This window comes from Garra rufa, chromosome 6, assembly GCF_049309525.1.
Source record: "Garra rufa chromosome 6, GarRuf1.0, whole genome shotgun sequence".
NCBI lineage: Eukaryota > Metazoa > Chordata > Actinopteri > Cypriniformes > Cyprinidae > Garra > Garra rufa.
This window is the reverse complement of record NC_133366.1, coordinates 20,041,400-20,061,702: the sequence shown is the minus strand read 5'-3', so window position 1 is coordinate 20,061,702 and position 20,303 is coordinate 20,041,400. Positions and strand designations below refer to the sequence as shown.

The 20,303-nt window shown below is 36.9% G+C and overlaps 1 protein-coding gene across 1 annotated transcript in view; it reads right to left on the bottom strand.

Moving 5' to 3' along the window:
• The window catches only part of sptbn4b (spectrin, beta, non-erythrocytic 4b), a 32,601-nt gene extending 13,473 nt beyond the window's left edge, over positions 1-19,128 (bottom strand). Inside the window, exons 1-10 of the mRNA XM_073843100.1 lie at positions 18,871-19,128; positions 15,138-15,362; positions 14,969-15,058; positions 11,780-12,058; positions 9,980-10,110; positions 9,540-9,744; positions 9,207-9,452; positions 6,149-6,283; positions 5,397-5,641; positions 132-318 (exon numbers count right to left, since the gene is read on the bottom strand). Of these exons, the coding sequence (XP_073699201.1) occupies positions 132-318; positions 5,397-5,641; positions 6,149-6,283; positions 9,207-9,452; positions 9,540-9,744; positions 9,980-10,110; positions 11,780-12,058; positions 14,969-15,058; positions 15,138-15,362; positions 18,871-19,119 (1,992 nt within the window). The 5' untranslated portion in view covers positions 19,120-19,128. The remainder of the gene's footprint in view (positions 1-131; positions 319-5,396; positions 5,642-6,148; positions 6,284-9,206; positions 9,453-9,539; positions 9,745-9,979; positions 10,111-11,779; positions 12,059-14,968; positions 15,059-15,137; positions 15,363-18,870) is intronic.
• Positions 19,129-20,303: the final 1,175 nt, after the last annotated feature.

Here is a 20,303-nt window from a genome sequence, read left to right as displayed (position 1 = left end):
ATGTTGAGAGTGCAATGAAACATTTTGTATTGCAACAGTGCATGAAATTAAACATGCATAGAGTATGTTTTAGGTCTGGCAGTGATTTCAATAGTTTCTGAACATGTTGTGCTGGCTGTTTTGTGTGTCACCTCTTCTGACGCAGGGTTCCGAGCAGCCAGTAAAGTCTTGCCCATCTCGATACACTGTAGGACGCTCTTGTTTCTGGCCTCCACCTCACTCTTAAGGCTCTGGTGATAGTTCATCAGGACCTCCACAGATGACACGTCCCTGCAAGCACCAGAGAGCCCATATCCCATTAAAGCTCTGAGGAAAGAGCTGACAGTGAGAAGAGAGAGAGTTACTCAGGCAAGAACACATGGGCCAAGTCTGCCCACAGAAAGAACAGCAACAGAAGGCCATTTTGGCAACACAAAGAGTGTCCATGGTGGCTCCTGAGCTTTCGCACTATTACAGGTTCTTACCGTTTTTACGATTTTTAAAATATACAAAGCATATATATGCACTATAGGTCTGTTCCAAAACCTAGTAAGCTGCCAACTTAGCATTTTAAGGCACGGCAGGTGCACTCCCAATGCAAAGCTGTTCTAGTAGGGAGCAAAGCTTTCTATGATAATGTCTTTTGGCAAAATACATTCTAAGGCAACAATTTGTGTACCCTTTACATACAGATAAAATTATGTATTAAAATAGTTTTTTGTGCATACTGTGTTTTTTTTTCACTGAGAGTGTCAAGTTCAATGTCAGTGTCAGATTCTATTGGAATCAATTTCTAAGTGAAGTCTTCCGTTCACATGGAAAATGCCACTTGAAAAGCTTTCAGATTAGCATTTCAAATCCTCTATGATTAGGTTATAATCAAAGTAAGTAGTTTTCAATGAAAGTAGTAGACAAAACTGCAGCACAGTAAGTTTTGTAACAGATCTATTGTGTTCCCACACAGTGCTCTTAAAGGAGAAGTTCACTTCCAGAACAAAAATGTACAGATAATATACTCACCCCCTTGTCATCCAAGATGTTCATGTCTTTCTTTCTTCATTCGTAAAGAAAGTATGTTTTTGAGGAAAGCATTTCAGGATGTTTCTCCATATAGTGGACTTCTATGGTTCCCTGAGTTTGAACTTTCAAAATGTAGTTAAAATGCGGCTTCAAACGATGCCAAGATCCCAGACAAGGAAGACACAATATAGCAAAACAATCTTCTTTTTTTAAGTTACGATTTATGTTATGTACTTTTTAACCTCAAACCTTGTCTATCTCTGCCTGAACTCTGTTTTTTCCAGTTCAAGACAGCTAGGGTATGTTGAAAAACTCCCATCTCGTTTTCTCCCTCAACTTAAAAATTTTCCTACATCACCGTTTTACCTTTTTTGCTGAGGGTGTTTGATCTTCTTTGCATGTTCCCTTTGCAAACACTGGGTCGGTACTTCTGCTGCAATGTAGGATGATTTTTAAATGATTTTTGAAGTTGAGGGAGAAAATGAGATGGGAGTTTTTCGACATACCCTAACTGTCTTAAACCGGAAAGAACAGAGTTCAGACAGAGCTAGACAAGACAAGCATTTGAGGTTGAAAAAAAGTACATAAATTGTACATTTTTTTTAGAAAATAACCAATTGAGGGCCGCATTAATCTAGTGAAAATGGTTATCTTACCCAGATTCCTTTATCTTTTTCAACATATTTCAGTTTGCATTAATAAGTCTTTTTTTTTACTAATTTTGATGGTATTTTGCGTTCATTTATTTGGGCAAACAAGCCTGCATGCCTTAAGAAATCAGTTCTAAGTCTAAGGGAGGACTTGCACTTCCCAACTTCCAACAATATTACCGGGCTTGTAATATTAACAAGATTCTCTATTGGAAGAGTTCTGCTCAGGCTGGTGATTGCCCCCCCTGGGTTCATTCAGAGATTGCATCAACAAAAGGCACTTTGTATTCTGCTCAGTGCCGGCCCTCCCTATAGGCGAACTAAGCGGCTGCTTAGGGCCCCGCCGCCACTAGGGGGCCCCCACTAGTGGTCCGAGTCATTACGTTGCAAAGCTCGTGGCTGTCACTAGCCAAGTTTTCATCCAGTTTTTGCACTGTTTTGTTATCGACAAAGAGAATGTGTAAAAAAAAAAAAAAAAAAAAAAACTGCAAGATTTGCTGTCTACAGCCTATTTTCCTTCCAACCGGCCTTTTATCGATAAAATGTGTGCATAATGACCTCATCCCTAAAAAATGAACTGTCGCATAAGTTTTGGTGTATCGCAAAAAAAAACTGCCCTTGAGCTGTTTCCATACATAATTTCACCTATATTGCGTAAATTATATAGGCTAGTAGCCTGTTCTTTATCCATTTGAAACAAAACCTAATATTAAATTGTATGTTAGCTAATTTTTATTAACAAGTGTCATGAGTTTTTTTTTTTTTTTTTTTTTTTTTTTTTTTTTTTTACTTTGTTATAGACTATTTACTTCATCATCAACAATAATCATAAACAGGAGCAGTTGTATTATTGTCATTTTTCTGATGAACTTTTATTTAGAAATGGGAATGTTCATTTCGGTTATTTTATTTCTCCTGACAACCGACGGTCGTTAAGACATTTTTAACCGTTAACTTACAAGATTGTTAAATTACAATTAAAGGAAATTTTAATTAATATGCGGTTGTGACCCATTAAAAATACCTAAATTTGTTTTCCATGGATTAATTTTATACACGCAAAAAGCAGCATAAACAACAGACTGTGAGGATTCACATGGTCACGCACCTGCTGCGCTTCTGCGAGCGGAGGAAAACATTATACAGCTATATATCAAATAAATCTATTTCTAAATAAATTATGAATTAACAAAACGAAAGAAAAAAATGTGAAACAATTAGCAGCCTATATCAACCTATAGAGAATTTAGTTAAATTTTTCTGATGCGCTCGATTTTACAAAAGCACACTGTTTTTATTGTGAATGTGCATAAATAAAATAAATATTTAGAATAGTTTGGAACAATGTCTTACTCTTGTATGACCACAAACGAAGGAGTAGGCTATTGTAAGTTGTTTCCACTTTTATAAGGGGGGGGGAAATCAAGTGATCGTGTCGGCGCCTCCTGCGCGCAGTTAAGCATTACTAACTCGACAACGCAGCTTCATTGTCATAATAAAATACAGTCAGCCAAACATATTGAAAAACATGCTATTTTCCCCCTTTTATTTCAGAACAAATCCTTTACATTTAATGGAACAATACTCATAACACAAGAAGAACAAAAATATAAAAAGCTACTAACAAGCCAAAACAAGTTAATTTAAAATGTTGTACTTATCATTCCAATATCCACGTAAAACAAGATCTTCAGAACAAAATTAATACATTTTAACTTGCAACGTAGCAAAGCCCCTTTTCTCTACAAAAAAAGTGTTTCCAAACAGATTTTTGTGACATTTGAAGTATGGATTTAGAATTTATGCGCTAAAGTTAAACGGAAAAAGATTATGTCGACACATGAGAAATTTTATCGCTAAGACATTTCCACCAGCTATATCGGTAAAAATTCCGAAGCGCTAAATTGTTTTGTGTTTTTTTTCCACAAACAAAATCTTTGGATGGAAACCTGGCTACTGGCAATACTCCACTAGTATTCACTGCAAGGCAGGGCCCCAAAATTATCCAGCTTAGGGCCCCCAGATGTACAGGGCCGGCCCTGATTCTGCTATCTGTTTCCAACTTCCTTTAGCCGTCAGTAGAATTTCATCTAATCTAGTTGTTACTAGTACTATCAAAATTTGGGTCCAATTCAGGAAACATTTTGGTTTACATAGGGCTTCTATTCACACACCCATCATAAATAATCATTTTTTCTCCCCCTCTTGCTCTGATTGGGCTTTTCGCAATTGGGCAGTCAACGGGCTAGTTGAGCTCAATGACTTGTATGTAGATGGGTTGTTAGCGTCTTTTTCTTTTTTATCCACTAAGTACAGTCTGCCCAAAGTAGACACTTTGTTAAGAAACTGTTTCCCCACTTTCCCAACCGTCCTCCTGAATGCCCTCTTGATCATTTTCTCACTTTAGGTGCAAGTCAGAAGCATTTAATTTCAGTTATTTACAATTTGATAAGTGCACTTAATGTAGACCCCGCTATTTCTGTTAGAGAATCTTGCAATCTATTGCAATGTAAAGTGCTCTATAGGACACATTTAACAAATGCCACACTGGCAAAAATGTTTCCAGATAGGAGTGATGCTTGTCATCGCTGCAAGCAATCTCCTGCCAACCATCTCCATATGTTCTGGAGTTGCCCTCGGTTGACAGACTTTTGGTCCAATGTATTTGAAACACTTAGTAATGTTCTTAACATAGACTTAACCCCTAACCCCTTGACAGTACTTTTTGGCATTTCCTCAAGACCTGATTTGACTGCCGCATCCCGCCAGGTCATCGCCTTTACTACTGTTTTTGCTAGACAAGCCATTCTTACGAAGTGGAAACATGTCATTCCTCCATCGCATGATATGTGGATCCAAGAAATCTTTTGCTGTATAAAACTTGAGAAGTTAAGATTCTCGCTTTCAGGATCTCTCAAATCTTTCCTTAAGATCTGGAAGCCTTTCTTAGATCACATCAAAGGCTTACTCTGTTCTCACAATAATGAACTTCTGGAAAGAGTGAAGACTGATTTTTGAGAGAGGAACGTTTCTTATTTCTATGTATTTGTTTATTTAATTTATTATTTAGTTTTCTTCTATCTTTATTTTTTATTCATTTACTTATTTTTTTTTCTTTTTCTTGACTTTATATTTAAATGTCTTGTGGGTGGGAGGGTTTTGATTGGGTTTATATTGAGACAATCGGTAACTTCTTTTCTTTCACTGAAGTACATTATGTATGGTCTTATTAAAATACCAATAAAAAAAAGAAAATAACCAATTGTTTCAATAGATAAGACCCTTCTTCCTTTTTAGATTAAGATCATTTAGAGCCCTTTGAAGCTGCATTTAAACTGCATTTTGGAAGTTCAAACTTGGGGGCACCATAGAAGTCCATTATATGGAGAGAAATCCTGAAATGTTTTCCTCAAAAAACATTTCTTTACGACTGAAGAAAGATGTCATGGAACTTCTTGGATGACAAGGGGGTGAGTACATTATCTGTACATTTTTGTTCTGGAAGTAAACTTCTCCTTTAATAGACACTATCATGCTCATCATAATATGATGTATAAATACTATTGTGGTTCATGCACTTACCACCTTATCACTTATTTGTGCTCGTGGTATGATACCTTTAGTAACTCCAGCGGCCACGGTGGCTGCTCTTCAGCTCACCTGATGCAAACCTTCATGCATTACAATGTTAATGCACCTTAAAGAGTTCCTATAAGCAGAGAGCATGTGTCCCAGCATGTGTCCTACCTTGGTTTCTCCCCAGTTCCTATCTGACAGATGATGCTGTCCATCCACATCAGCTGATCACGCACCATCCCAAAGAAGCGTAACTTGTCTGTCGCCGTAGTAATCTGCATTCGGCAGTCCTCACAGGATATGAGCAGCTCTTTCCACGTCTGCATGACTTCATGTTCCTGCATGGCGATGGCTTCTGCTTTCTCCCCGGCATAAACTGTTCGAAGCTGGGCTGCACTTTCCTGCAACTGTCTTACCTGAGGAAAACAGTCTTCTTTATACAAGCATTGCCAAAGTTCTGGCATGAAACTCAAGATGGCGCAGTCTGATAAATCAAATATAATCTGACATGATTATTCACATGGGGCAGCCGATTAGTTATTTTTGCATCAGAAGCCAATGAGTTTGCTGGTCAACATTTGAATACTTGGCTAGTGCTTGCTGTAGCAGTTGCAGTGTGCTTTAGAAACCCTCCACCTTCCCCAGCTCCACCTGTATAGATCTGCTATGGGGTGATTCATGTATGCTATATGTATGAGCAGCAGCAGTATTTCTTACATATGGATGTATTGGCAGTAGCAAGTCTCTGTACTTGCTATGCCGCAGCAGCGTAGCAGATCTATTCCGCCAAGACCAAACACACTAACACTGTCATGTACATTACCATGCCAATCCCTCAGAGTTGTCATGACAGAACCTTTTTTTTATCATCAAGTATTTTAGAGCACATTTTGCACTTTCTGCATAAGGATGTGTTGCATCACCTGTGTAACAAGTAGCTGAATATCATGTTCAAAAGTCTGCATAAGTCTCTGCAGAGTGCTGGTGTTTGAAGTGCCTCCTTGATACGCGCGAACCTCAGGTAACCTCCGCTGCTTATCCTCAATCTGCGCTAACACCTGAAACACACACACAGACTCATGCTATTCCACACATGAGGCCATTTTGGTCTAAGCTTTCACACAGTATGAGCACTGCTCCTATTTATCATGTACACACAGTTGACACACAAACAAAGCTTAATCTCAGTCTCCTCAACACCTGCAGCAGGAGGACAAACATGCCTCAGCATTACCCTACAAATATCACAGTAATATAACAAATTATATACACAAAAAGCTTCCTGGGGCATTAAGGAAAACTAGGACTGTTATTTCACCGATAATATGCAACATACTTGCTCGTGATTAGGGTTGGGTATCGTTTGAATTTTATTGATTCCAATTCCGATTCTGCTTACCAGTTCCGATTCTTATTGATTCCTAATTCTGATTCCAATAAGATAAAATTTACATTTGACATTTAGATGTCAAACGTATTTATTCTTTCTTTTACATATTGTTTTACCAAAGATACCACAGAAAAAAAAACTACTAGACTAATACAAATTTCAAACATTAAATTGTTAAAGACAAGTAATAAAATAGTAACAATCAAATCAGATATTCAGTGAGTTAATGATTTGTTTTGTTCTTTGATTAACATTAATGACAGGCTGCATGTTTATTAGACCCCTTATGAAAAATAAGTTTATTTAAGTGTGCTATTATTGTACTTCTTTTAAACTAAAAATAGGAAAGTACACTTTTAGTCTACTTTTTATGTACTTCTAAGAAATGGGCATCATGTACTTCTCTGAAATATACTTAAAATGATAAGTATACTTAACTTATACTTTAAGAAAGTCTAAATATATTTGAGCTATGCTTGTGCTCCTAGAATCTGTGTTTTAATTGTTATACGGTTGGGGGCGCTAGTACATGTCTTCTGTACAGAATTTCCGAAAAAACACAATTGAAGAATAAACAGAAACAACAGATGCTTCCACATGTAATCTAACACAATAGTAAACATAAAATAGCATCAAAACTGTGTAACGTTGTGAAATAAAATGGTGACCAATGAAGACAGAAGATATACTTAAAAGTATAATTTTATATACTAGAAAGGGGGCCAATTTACTCCCAAGGAGTATTGAAATTGTACACTTACAAGTATACTACTAGTACACTGATATTTGTATACTTACTACATAAAGTATACTAACCCTGGTGAAAAGACCAGCCAAAACCAGCCTAGGCTGGTTGGCTGGTTTTAGCTGGTCAACCAGCCTGGTTTTAGCTGGTCGTAGCTGGTCAGCAGGCTGGTTTTAGAGGGGTTTTGGCCACTTTCCCAGCCTGGCCAGAAACGACCAACTAAAACCAGCCTGGCCAGGCTGGAAGACAAGCTAAAACCAGCTACTTCCAGTTAAACCAGCTAAGACCAGCCAACCAGCCTAGGGCTGGTTTTAGCTATTTTTTTCAGCAGGAAAAATATATTTGAACTTTACTTCAGTATTCTTAATAAAATAAACTTGAAGTATACTACTTTTTGGTAAGGGACAGCTATCTCTTTAACACCAAACACAGATCTCACCTGTTTACGTTCACTTAAAACAAAAAGCTGTCAAAAAATGTGAAAGAGAAGTCAGTTCCTGCAGTGGAAACGCGTCAGATGTGGAAACGCTTCAGATTATAAGTTATTTTCCTTTCTGCACTTAAATAGTTTAAAAATTACATTAAAAAGCGAACATGGGAATTGTTAAGTGGAATTGAAATGCATGTGTCTTATTGAATACCCGTTCTTTGGAAATTTGTAATATGGAACCAGTTCTCAATACCCAACCCTACTGGTGATGCTATTTTCTCAGCTTTTTGTGAGAAAATTCAAGTGTTAAAGAAAAAATGCATGAAGCTAAAACAAAACATTTTGTTTAAAAGCAGAGGCTTTGTTCTTACTTTTTTTTTTTTAATTAAATATTCTGGAGGCCATGAAAATTGTGAAAATGGTCAAAAATGCTGGCAGTGACTGGCAACTTGCTGGCAGGGAAAGAATTAATGCATTGCTGTATGGTTGCTTTGGTGTTCTAGATGGATGCATGTGATGTCCATGTACACTACCAGTCAAACGTTTTTGAACAGTAAGATTTTTAATGTTTTTTAAAGACATTTATTTGATCCAAAGTACAGGAAAAACAGGAAATTCTGAAATATTTTTACTATTTAAAATTAAAACGGTTTTCTATTTGAATATATTTAAAAATTTAATTTATTCCTGCATCATTACTCCAGTTTTCAGTGCCACACGATCTTTCATAAATCATTCTAATATGCTGATTTGCTGCTCAAGAAACAATTATTATTATCATCATCATCAATATTTAAAACAGTTGAGTACATTTTTCAAGATTCTTTGATGAATAAAAAAAAGATCCAAAGATTGGCATTTATCTGAAATAAAAAGCTTTTGTAACATTATATACACTATGTCATTCAAAAGCAGTATTCAAAAGTCAGTATAATTTGTAATTATAGAAATTAATACCTTTATTTGGCAAGGATGCTTTACATTGATGATAAAGGCATTTATAATGTAACAAAAGATTTCTACTTATAGATAAATGCTGTTCTTCTGAACTTTCCATTTATTAATGAAACTGAAAAAAATCTACTCAATCAGCTGTTTCCAACAAATGTTCTTTGCATATTCTGGATAAATCAGAATACTGTGCTAAAATTCAGCTTTAAAATCATGTGAATAAATTACATTCTAAAATACATTTACATAGGAAACAGTTATTTTAAATAGTAAAAATATTTCAAACTTTTACTGTTTTTGCTGTACTTTGAATCAAACAAATGAAGGCTTGGTGAGCAGACGAGACTTCTTTAAGAAAAACACTACAATTCTTTTGATTGGTAGTGTATAAGCATTTCAAAAATTCCCCATGAGCAACTGTGACAGTATGATTGAATTAATCAGATGTCATTTCCTTCTCCATACCTCTCGGCAGTCAGAGAAGAACTTGTGTAACTGGTGCGAAGCAGCAAGCATCTGTCCTCGCGTCTCCATCAGCTCCAGCAGATCAGCCCAGGCCTCGTTCACTCCATCCTTCCATTCAGCGATGGTGGCTGCATCTGCATGGCCGTAATCTATGAGCTCATCAACCATCTGGTTGACAGCCGTGACCCGCTCCTGCCCCAGGCTCCCAGTCTCCGCTGCAAACTCTGTAAATTTCTCCTGCAGAATCTGAGGATCAGGAAAAGTGTTAAGAAACGAAAGTACAAGAGCTACAGCCGGTCATGTTGAGCGACAGATAAATCTGAAATAGCTGACCGTGACATGCTCGAAGTCCTGTCCGAGTTCAGTGGAGCTGGCGATGACCTCCCTCTCTGCTATCCACTGCTCAAGTTCATCCACCTCCCTGTTGAGCTGATAGAGCCAGTACTGCTGCTCCAGACGAGACTTCCTCTCTTCCGCCAAGTCCTTCAGAGACACGTACAGCCTGTCGATCTGAGACTGATGCTTACTGATCTGCTCACTGAGGCACAAGCACACACACACATACTTTGATTTCATTCAAAGGAAAAAAATCAGTGAAATCAGTTACTCTCAAAAGGTGTTATCTCTGGAATACAAAGAATGGCAAATGTGATTGCTCAAAAGTGAAAACAGATAAGCCAAAAGATGAATCTTTGATTAGAACAGTACTGTAATAGATACAGTTTCCTTTATAATAATGGTTAAGTGATCTTTGATCTCTGCTGCACATTTACCAGTCTGGATGTCCGAGCTCCAGCAGCTGTCTGCACTGCTGAGAAAGCATTCCGATGGTCTCAGCATAGTCCTCTATGGTTTGCTCTAGAGCCAGCTGTTTCTTCAGAAGCTGCAGAGTACTGGCCTCATCCTTGAGCAAGAGAGGACACAGCTCAGATACATTCACCTTGCTCCAATGTTATCATCTATCACAGCATCCCAGAAAACCACCTATATGTCATTGCCTGAAACTAAAATGTCCTTAAAATGTCCTTATACAGTGCTGCTTGAAAGTTTGTGAACACTTTAGAATTTTCCACATTTCTGCATAAATTTGACCCAACACATCATCAGATTTCCATATAAGTCCTGAAAGTAGATAAAGAGAACCCAATCAAACAAGTGAGAAAAAAATATTTCCTTTGTCATTTATTTATTGAGAATAAATAGTGTTGCAAATCTGTGCATTGCAAAAGTATGTGAATCTCTTGGATTACCAGTTGATTTAAAGGTGAAAGTCCATTTGTGCAGATGTGTTTTCAGTCAGTGCAATGACTATCAAATGTCAGTATGTGACCTGTTTTATTCAAAGAACAGGGATCTATCAAAGTCTGATCATGTTTGTGGAAGTGAATCATGTCACGAACAAAGGAGATCACTGAGGACCTCGGAAAAAGAGTTGATGCTGTCCATCAGGCTAGAAAAGGTTACAAAACCATCTCTAAAGAGTTTGGACTCGACAGACAGATTGTGTACAAATGGAGGAAATTCAAGACCACTGTTACCTTCCCGAGAAGTGGTCGACCAACAAAGATCACTCCAAAACAGAATGTATAATAGTCTGCAAGGTTGCAAAAGTTCCCAGGGTAACTTCTAAGCAACTAAAGGCCTTTCTCACAATGGCTAATGTTAATGTTCATGAGCCCACCACCAGCAGAACACTGAGCAACCATGGTGTGCATAGCAGAGTTGCACGAAGAAAGCCACTGTTGTTCAAAAAGAAAATTGCTTGCTAAAGATCATGAGGACTATTGGAGAATGGTTTAATGGATGGATGAAACCAAAATTTAACTTATTGGTTTACTGTAATTCTGTAAATGAGAAGCTGTTATGTTTGGAGAAAAGAAAACACTGCATTCCAGCTTAAGAATCTTAACCCATCTGTGAAAGCTAGTATCATGGCTTGGGCCTGTTTTGCTGCAACTTGGCCAGGACAGCCTGCCATCATTGATGGAACAATGAATTCTGAATTACACCAGCAAATTCTAAGGGAAAACTTCAGGACATCTGTTTAAGAACAGAGTCTCAAGAGAATGTGGGTCATGCAGCAAGACAACAACCCCAAGCACACAAGTCTTTCTACCAAAGAATGTTTAAAGAAGAGCAAAGTTAATGTTTCGGAATGGCTGAGTCAAAGTCCAGACCTTAATCCAATTAAAATGTTGTGGAAGGAACTAAGCAAGCAGTTCATAGGAGGAAACCCACCAACATCACAAAGTGGTTCTGCACTACTGAATGGGCTAAAACTCCTACATGTTATTGTGCAGGACTGATCAGCATTTACAACAAACTTTACCTTCAGTTACTGCAGCAAAAGGGGGTCATGCCAGATACTGAAAGCAAAGATTCACATACTTTTGCAATGCACAGAGATGTAACACTGGATAATTTTTCTCAAAAAATAAATGACAAAGCAAATATTTTTCTCTCACTTGTTTGACTGGGCTCTCTGCTACCACTATCTATATAGAGCTATAGAAACGTCACCCCAGTGTGGCTGTTTCCCACCCCCACATGACCTCTCTGTTTTCCTCTGGTACCTTTCCCGTCTCCTGATTCATCATGTGCAGTTCCTGCTCGCTGAGCCAGGCCTCCACCTCTCCCGCATCAAAGTAGTACTGCTGCGCCTGGTACATGACATCCAGCCGGAGCTGCCGGTGCTCAGTCTCTGTCCACAGCACCTCCCACAGCTGATGGAGCTGCTCCATGCCAGCCCTGATGCTGTCTGCCTCTGGACTGCGGATGGACGCGATCACACTTGATCTCTCCAGAACATCCTCCACACGTCCACGATGACCTTGAAGCTCTCTCTGCAGACTCTGAAAGAAGATGACCATGAGAAACAGATTCAGTGAAATCCATCTCTTTATATATTTCTGGTGAGTCCTCAAAGAGACAAAAACAACATGGGATAGGGTGTTTTAAGTAGCCTAAAATGTCTGTGTGCTCATTATAATATGATGTTTTATCAAATGTGATCAGATGCGGGAAAGATTACGAGTATTGCGCTTGTGTACTCAGAAACATGCAGAACATTCAGATTATTCACATTAGTCTGTTGTGTTTTAATATATACTCTCAAAAAAGAAGTACCTAAAATATACATATTAAAGGGTTAGTTCACTCAAAAATGAAAATTCTGTCATTAATTACTCATCCTCATGTCGTTCCAAACCCGTAAGACCTTTCTTCGTCTTCGGAACACAATTGAAGATATTCTTGATGAATTCCAAAAGCTCTCTGATCCTCTATAGACAGCACGAGTCCTTGTAAATTCAAGGCCCAGAAAGGTACCAAGAGCATCAACAAAACAGTCCATGTGACATCAGTAATTTTATAAAGCTATGAGAATACTTCTTGTCATTTTTGACTATTTTGTTGATGTTCTTGGTACGTTTCTAGACCATGAACGTGGAATTAAAAAGAATATAAAAAAGATCTTTATTTGTGTTCCAAGGATGAACAAAGGTCTTACAGGTTTGTAATCTGAGGGTGCAAAAAAAATCGAAATATTGCGTTGCCTTTAAAGTTGTCCAAATGAAGTTCTTAGCAATGCATATTAATAATCAAAAATTAAGTTGTGATATATTTACGGTAGAAAATTTACCAAATATCTTCATTGAACATGATCTTTACTTATATCAATATATTAAGAGTTTTGTGGTTCAGGGTCACATATAGTGATTTTATTTTATGAAATGTGCCTTGCTACGTTTGATCTATTCATCCAAAATCTGCCAAATTCTGTACGTTTTATAGTAAATTCCATTTTTATGACTGGATTCTGCAATTCCATCCATGTTTCCCACATTGTGGAAATCATACACACCTAAAATGATTACCTCACTTTGAGAATCCCTGCTCTAAACAACCAAGTATCACACACTACCACACTTTCATGCTTTGAACACAACAAACTCAAACAGAAACAAGCGTGTTGTCGCTCAAAGATGCATGACAAATGAAAACAATGTGTTCTAAATCGCCGCAAAAATATCAGTCTGTTCCCATCACACACAATATGCTTTTCTGTGAAATCTGTCATTTCCAACTGTCTAAAATCTGCTGACTGGCTCTGATTTTTAGCAACTAGCATCAATGCTTATATAAGCATATAAGTTATTATTATAAATTATTATTATTACTATTATTATTCTTATGTATTTTCTTTTTTTTCTTTCTGCTGTTACACTATTTGCTTGAATAAATAAAATAAATAAATATAAAAAAAAAAAAAAAAATGTGTCCAGACTGAAAATCAGGGCAAAAATCTTGCCAAAAGTATTGTAATATATTCCAGCCTTACTAAAACAACTAGATCAGCACCACCCTTATGAAAAAGAAGTTTGCTCAAGTGTGCTATTAGTATACTTCCTTTAAACTATAAACAGGAAAGTATACTTTCAGTCTACTTTTTATGTACTTCTCAGAAATGTGCTTTATATACTTCTCAGAAATATACTTAAAATTACATTTAAGTATACCTGACTTATACTTAGAAAAAGTCTAAATATATGAGCTATACTTGTGCTATGAGAATCCGTGTTTTCATTGTTATACGCTAGGGGCGCCATTACACATCTTCTGTACAGAATTTCCAAAACACAAGTGAAGAAAAACCGAAACAACAGATGCTTCCACATGTAATCTAACACAATCATCAGACATAAAACTAATAATGTGTAAAAGTGTGTAATCCTATGGAATAAAATGTCGATCCATGAAGAGGTAATAATGATTGTCAAGCTTTAGGGTGTTGATCAACTTATCTACATTTTGATTATCATGAATAGTCTTTTTTTTTTTTAGCTTTTTGTTCAAAATGTTGTTTATTTATTTTTTTTTATTTATGAAACTTACCCACATTCAAGTGTTTATAAAAAAGAATGCATGAAGCTACAATAAAATGTTTTTGTTCACAAGCAGATACCCTGTTTTTTTTATTTTTTGATGTTTTGTTCAGATATTCATATAACAAAATATATAAAAATTAATATCCAAACAGAGACATAGTAGTATACTTAAAGTATGATGTAAAGTTTACTTAAAGAAAACGAGTATACTTGCAGTATAAAACTACTAAACTAGTATTTTACTGAAACTGTATTTCAAAGTGTACGAAAAAATGCATAAAAAGTATTTAATTAGTAAAATATCAGTATACCTATAAGTTCACTTTACCTATACTTGCAGTACAAACTGAAACATATATGTAAACTAGTTATGTACTCAAAGTATACTACTTTTATACTTAAAAGTGTACTTTTATATACTAGAAAGTGGGCCAATTTAGTCCCAAGGAGTATTGAAATAGTACACTTAAAAGTATACCACTAGTAGTAAGTATACTTAATAAAATAAACTTGAAGTATATTTCTTTTTGATAAGGGCAGACCAGCCTAAATTGGCATTAAAGGGATATTTTTCTTACACAAACACTTCCGATTGTCATTATTAACCCCTCTGAGCCACATGGAGTACTTTTAATGATAGATGGACTGACTTTATTTTGCCTCAAAATAGCATTGTCTGCTATTATAGAGCTTGGAAGAGCCAGGACATTGTTTAATATAACTCCAATTGTATTCGTCTGAAAGAAGAAAGTCATAAACACCTAGGATGGCTTGAGAGTGAGTAAATCATGGGCCAATTTTCATTTTTGGGTGAAATGAAAATGCATGGTCTGATATATTCTCCACAGGATAAAGAGTTTTTTGATGTTGCCTTACTTGATTCTTCTTCATGAGTTGCTGTACAGCTTGTAAACTTGTCCCATGTTCCTGAGAAGTGGCCATTGGAAGACGCTCTTGTATCCACAACTGTAGACAAACACAAACATGTTTTGCACATTTCAAAATATATTATAGCTAATAGTTATACTGAGGTTTCTAAACTCACAATTTCATCTTCAAGGTCACGGCCCACTTGGTGCACTTCTTTAGAGGCCAGCAGGATACGGCGTCTCTCTTTTAGAGGCTCAATTAGTCGTACAATTCGCGTTTCCACACCAGTTTGTTTCTCTGACACTTTTTCCATGACCTGCCCCTGCTGAGGGATGGAGGTCGCCTGGGCCTGCAGATCTCCAACCTCTTTATACCACTCCTCCATCTGGCACTCCATCGTCTGTTAGAGGTGGAAGTGGAGTAAACATGATGAATGAGCAAAAGAACATCAATGAAGAGATTGGTTGAAGTGTAGAACAGGAAAGAGGGACAGGACGTCAAAGAGAGAGGGATGGAGAAATACACAGTTCGGCACAGTGGAGCACAGTTATAGATAGTGGGAAAGAGGAGAGGAAGAACACCAGAAAGACCAAAGGAGACAGGAAGTGAGTTATGACTTCGTCATAAACATTTCAAACTTCCAAAGAAAATGTGTTTTCACTCATTTTGTTAAAATGTGCTTGTAAAAAGCTCAAGTTACAGTAGGTATGATGATAGCAAAGATATCGTCAGCACATACACTAACATTCAAAAGTTTGGTGTCAGTAAGATTTAAGAAAGAATTTATTACTTTAATTCAGCCATTTTTAAAAACAACTTCTTTTAAAGACATGTTCTTTAGAACTTTCTGAAAAAAGTATCAGTGGTTGCACAAAAAGCAAATGTTTATTTAAAATAATATGAAATGTTAGCTAATACTGGAATGATTTCTGAAGGATCATGTGACACTGAAGACTGGGGTAATGATGCTAAAAAGTTGAGCTTTGATCACAGAAATAAATTACATTTTAACATATATTCAAACAGAATATAAAAATTGTGAAAATATTTCACGATATTACTTTTTAATATAATTATCAAATAAATGCAACCTTGCTGAGATTCTTTCAAAAACATTATTTGGGTTGGATGTTGCATAAATTAAGAAGTGAAGTGAACCAGAGTAAATGACCAATCCAAACTCATATATCAAGGGCTACAGTGATTACAATTATGGGAATCAAATATGTGACCTGAAATAAGAAGCATCAATCTATTGACTTAAACACAGTTAACATCAGTATTAGTTTTAGAGTATTACAAAAAAATTCAACTGAACCTTAAAATGAATCTAGAATTAGAATAACTGCACAAAATGTTACATTTTGACCGGCATACCTAAAGAGCTAAAGATGTTTAAATATTTTAAAGAGATTAAATTTTAAATAACAGTAAATGCTAATTAAGACAAAATGTTTCTTTAGTGACAATTTGAAATATGCTGATGCATAAAAAGACAGGAAATATAACACAATAAAAACCACACACTCCCATACATACACGCAGTTCATAGGACTGATCAGCCTGCGCTGACTGAAACCTATGATGCACTGATGAAATACAGTTGAAGTTAAAAACTTAGATACACCTTGCAGAAAGTGCAAAATGGGAATTATTTTATCATAATAGAGGGATCATACACAATTCTTGTTATTTTTTATTTAGTTCTGACCTGAATATGATATTTCACATAAAATATGTTTTAGTCCACAAGAAAAAATAATAGCTGAATTTATAAAAATTACCTAGTTTACATACACTTGATTCTTAATACTGTTGTTACCTGAATGATCCACAGCTGAGTTTTTGTGTTCATGATTCCCTTGTTTGTCCTGATCAGAAAACCCTTCAGGTCCCACAAATTCTTTTTCAGCATTTTTGTGTATTTGAACCCTATCCAACAATGACTGTATGATTTTGAGATCCATCTTTTCACACTGAGAATAACTGAGGGACTCATATGCAACTATTACAGAAGGTTCAAACGCTCAGTAGGTGTGTTTCCATTACAGATTTGCGCAAAACTTTGGCAATATTTTATAAATGTTGATTAAAAAGTACGAAACGGCATTTCCATTAACCCATGTTATGTGATTAAAATGTAATTTTTTCCTCTCGTGATATAGCCTGACAAGCCAGACCCACATAAATGTAGGGTCTGGGCACTCTCCATAGACAGCGCTCAACCGGAGGGGTGGGATAAACGGTTGTCTTTCAAACTCCCTCTCCATGCAATAGGATAGCGCTACGACCAATCAGAGCAACGAAGATAGTGACGTAGTCAACTCCAAATACATCCTTCTTTTGTAAGAACGACCTCAGTGCAGTTTCTTGTTATTTTCTCAGAGAAAAGCTTAACTTCAAGTCTTTCAGAGTGGCGGCCAAAGCCGATTCGAGAGAAAGTTGTTTGCTAGCAGCAGCCATCGCTCTATCTCTCACGCATATTTCACGGAACCAGAGAACATCTGACAGAACTTATTGTCGCAGGTCAGTCGCCATCATGTTAAACCCGCCCACCGACTCGTGATTGGCCCGGTCGATTTTGGATTTTTGGAAATCTCAAGTGAACGGAGAGTTACTAGACTGCCCTTGGAAGCAAATGTAATTTGCTGCCGCTAGGGGCACGTCTAGATTCTAGGCTACTCGTGATAAGTCATGGCAAGGGATTTTTGTGGAATTTTGACTATATTTAATCAAATGTGACCTGTAAATGTGAAAAAAAAAATGTTTTCATTGCTATTTTGCGGAATATAATTTTTTCGAATTGCCTGAAAAACCACCTCATGCGAGCATAAAAACGTTTTTGCGATATATGGGAGGTTTTTTATATCTTTTTTTTTCATTTAGTACTGTCCTTCAGAAGTAGACATCTTTATTCTGTTCAAAAGTTTTCACCCCTGGCTCTTAAAGCATTGTTTTTCCTTCTGAAGCAACAGTAAGTGTTTGAACCTTCTGTTATAGTTACTGAGTCCCTCAGTTGTTCTCATTGTGAAAAGATGGATCTCAAAACATATAGTCACTGTTGAAAAGGGTTCAAATACACAAAAATGCTAAAAAAATAATAAAATAAAAATAAAAATTGTGGGACCTAAAGGATTTTTCTGAAGAACAGCAGACAGTTCAACTTTTCAGGACAAACAAGGGACTCATGAACAACTATCACTAAACAACAACAAAAAAAGAAACAGCTGTGGATCATTCAGGTAACAACACAATATTAAGAATCAAATGTATGTAAACTTCTGAAAAGGGTGATTTTTATAAATTCACATATGAATTTCTTTTGTAGAATACATGTTTTTTATGTGAAATATTACATTCAGGTCAGTACTAAATAAAAAACAACATGCATTTTGTATGATTCCTCTTATTTTGGTAAAATATGCACATTTTTGACTTCAACTATATATTCTGGTGAAGACTGATGGGAATTTGAAGCAACCAAAAGCAAACTGAATGAAAGACAGGGTGTGTGCAAATAAAGAAAGCGAAATGAAGATGCTACAATACCGCTGATGGTGATGAGGGTGGAGTGACGTGGGAACAGAGCTGAAAACTGAACTCAGATCAGCTGAGAGCCATGGCATGCTGTCAGAGAGGAGAGCCACACCAGCGACATGAATTACACTCATACAGTGGACACTGATGAGGCTCGTATTACCAGTAAATGCAGCAGTGGAAAAGAAAATATAAGTCTTCAGCACAGGAATCAGAAAGAAAGAGCAAATTAAAGACACGTTGGAAACCTGCATTCTAACAGATCAAAAATAAAAGCAAGATCTGGAGGAAACATCATCTTGATGCACAAAGCGTTTCTAAACTTATGAGAAGCTGGTGATAGATGCGTCTGTGAAGGAAAATGTAAAGACCTGTAGTTTCTTCAGCTGCTTGTTGACAGTGGTCAGGTCCTGGCCGTAGTCCACGTGTGCCAGCTGTCCCTCAAGCTGCTCGAGTCGTTGGTCCAGGCTGGAGTAGCTCTGTACCAGCAGGTCGGCTCGGTTGGCCTCGAACAGCTGCCGGGCTTTGGCTTGTGTGGTGCTCTCCAGATCCCGCCAGCACTCACGGATCTCCTCCAGCTTCTTCTTCACTAGCGCGCTCAGCTCTGGCTTCTCCTGCATTAACCGCTGGCCCTCCTGAGAAAATAGAGACAACCATCAGTAGTCAAAGGTTAAAAACTATTTTCTGTTCCACTGGGTGGTAGCACAAAATGGAACTGCAAAAATCATGACAGCTTCCAGATAGGATTCCTAAATACTGCTGAACTGGTAAAACTTCAGCATACTTTTTTTTAAGGAGTGCTTATTATGGCTTATTATGTAATTTTTTTTCAAAAGAATAAATTTAAGCGCAACCTGAATATGTTTTTGGATGCTTATTTGCATGTTATATATAATTAAATGAAAATGTATTACAGTTTAAATGTATATTAAATGCTAGTTGAACCAAGGAGTGTTTTTTTAATTGTAATGTAATTTGATAATTATGTCTATTGTCTTTGAGGTAAGGTTAAAGGAACCGTATGTAAGAAATTTATGTCAGTTAATCATAAAATGGCCCTTACATGTCACTAGACATTAAGAAATCATGTTCATTTCAAATACTTATATCACTGACAACAGTGGTCCGGCCAGGATATTGTCATTTAAAAGTGAGAGTTGCAGCCCTCAACTGATGTTATTGTTGTCGTTTTGTGTTTTGGTCTGAGGCTCCACCCTCCAGCTATCGACCAATCACGAAGTCAGTAGAGTTTCGTGAGACGGGTTGCCAGCTATGCTCTAGTTACAGCTGCAGCTAAGAACGAGTCGGATAAAACATGTATAAAGTTACGAAACCTAAAAGACCTCGTTATGAATCCGAAATACGTCGTGACAAAGTCCGAAAATAAAACAAGGATTTGTATAGGAGATGCCTTTGAAAGATGGAGACGGCTGAAAACGGAGAAGAATTTGAAGGTAGACGCCAACGTTGCTAATTTTCTCCTTGACAGGTAAGATTCATCTATGTTTGGCTAACTTTGCTTCCGTAGGCTACACAGTGGATTTTCTGCGGTCGCCCGTGCTAAATGCGTTCATAAAAAGCTTTATATCGCACCACGAGCAGGGTATGAAAACGTACTCGGTTACTAACGTAACCTCGGTTCTCTCTAGAGAGGGAACGAGTACTGCGTAAGAAGTATCTTACGCTAGGGGAAAATCCTTTTCTGCGAGATATTGAAGCCAAAAATTATCCTTAATTTTGAAATAATGTAAAGCGCGTTGCAGCAGCATACAGACATAGGCGAAACAGCTTGCGCGCCTATTGG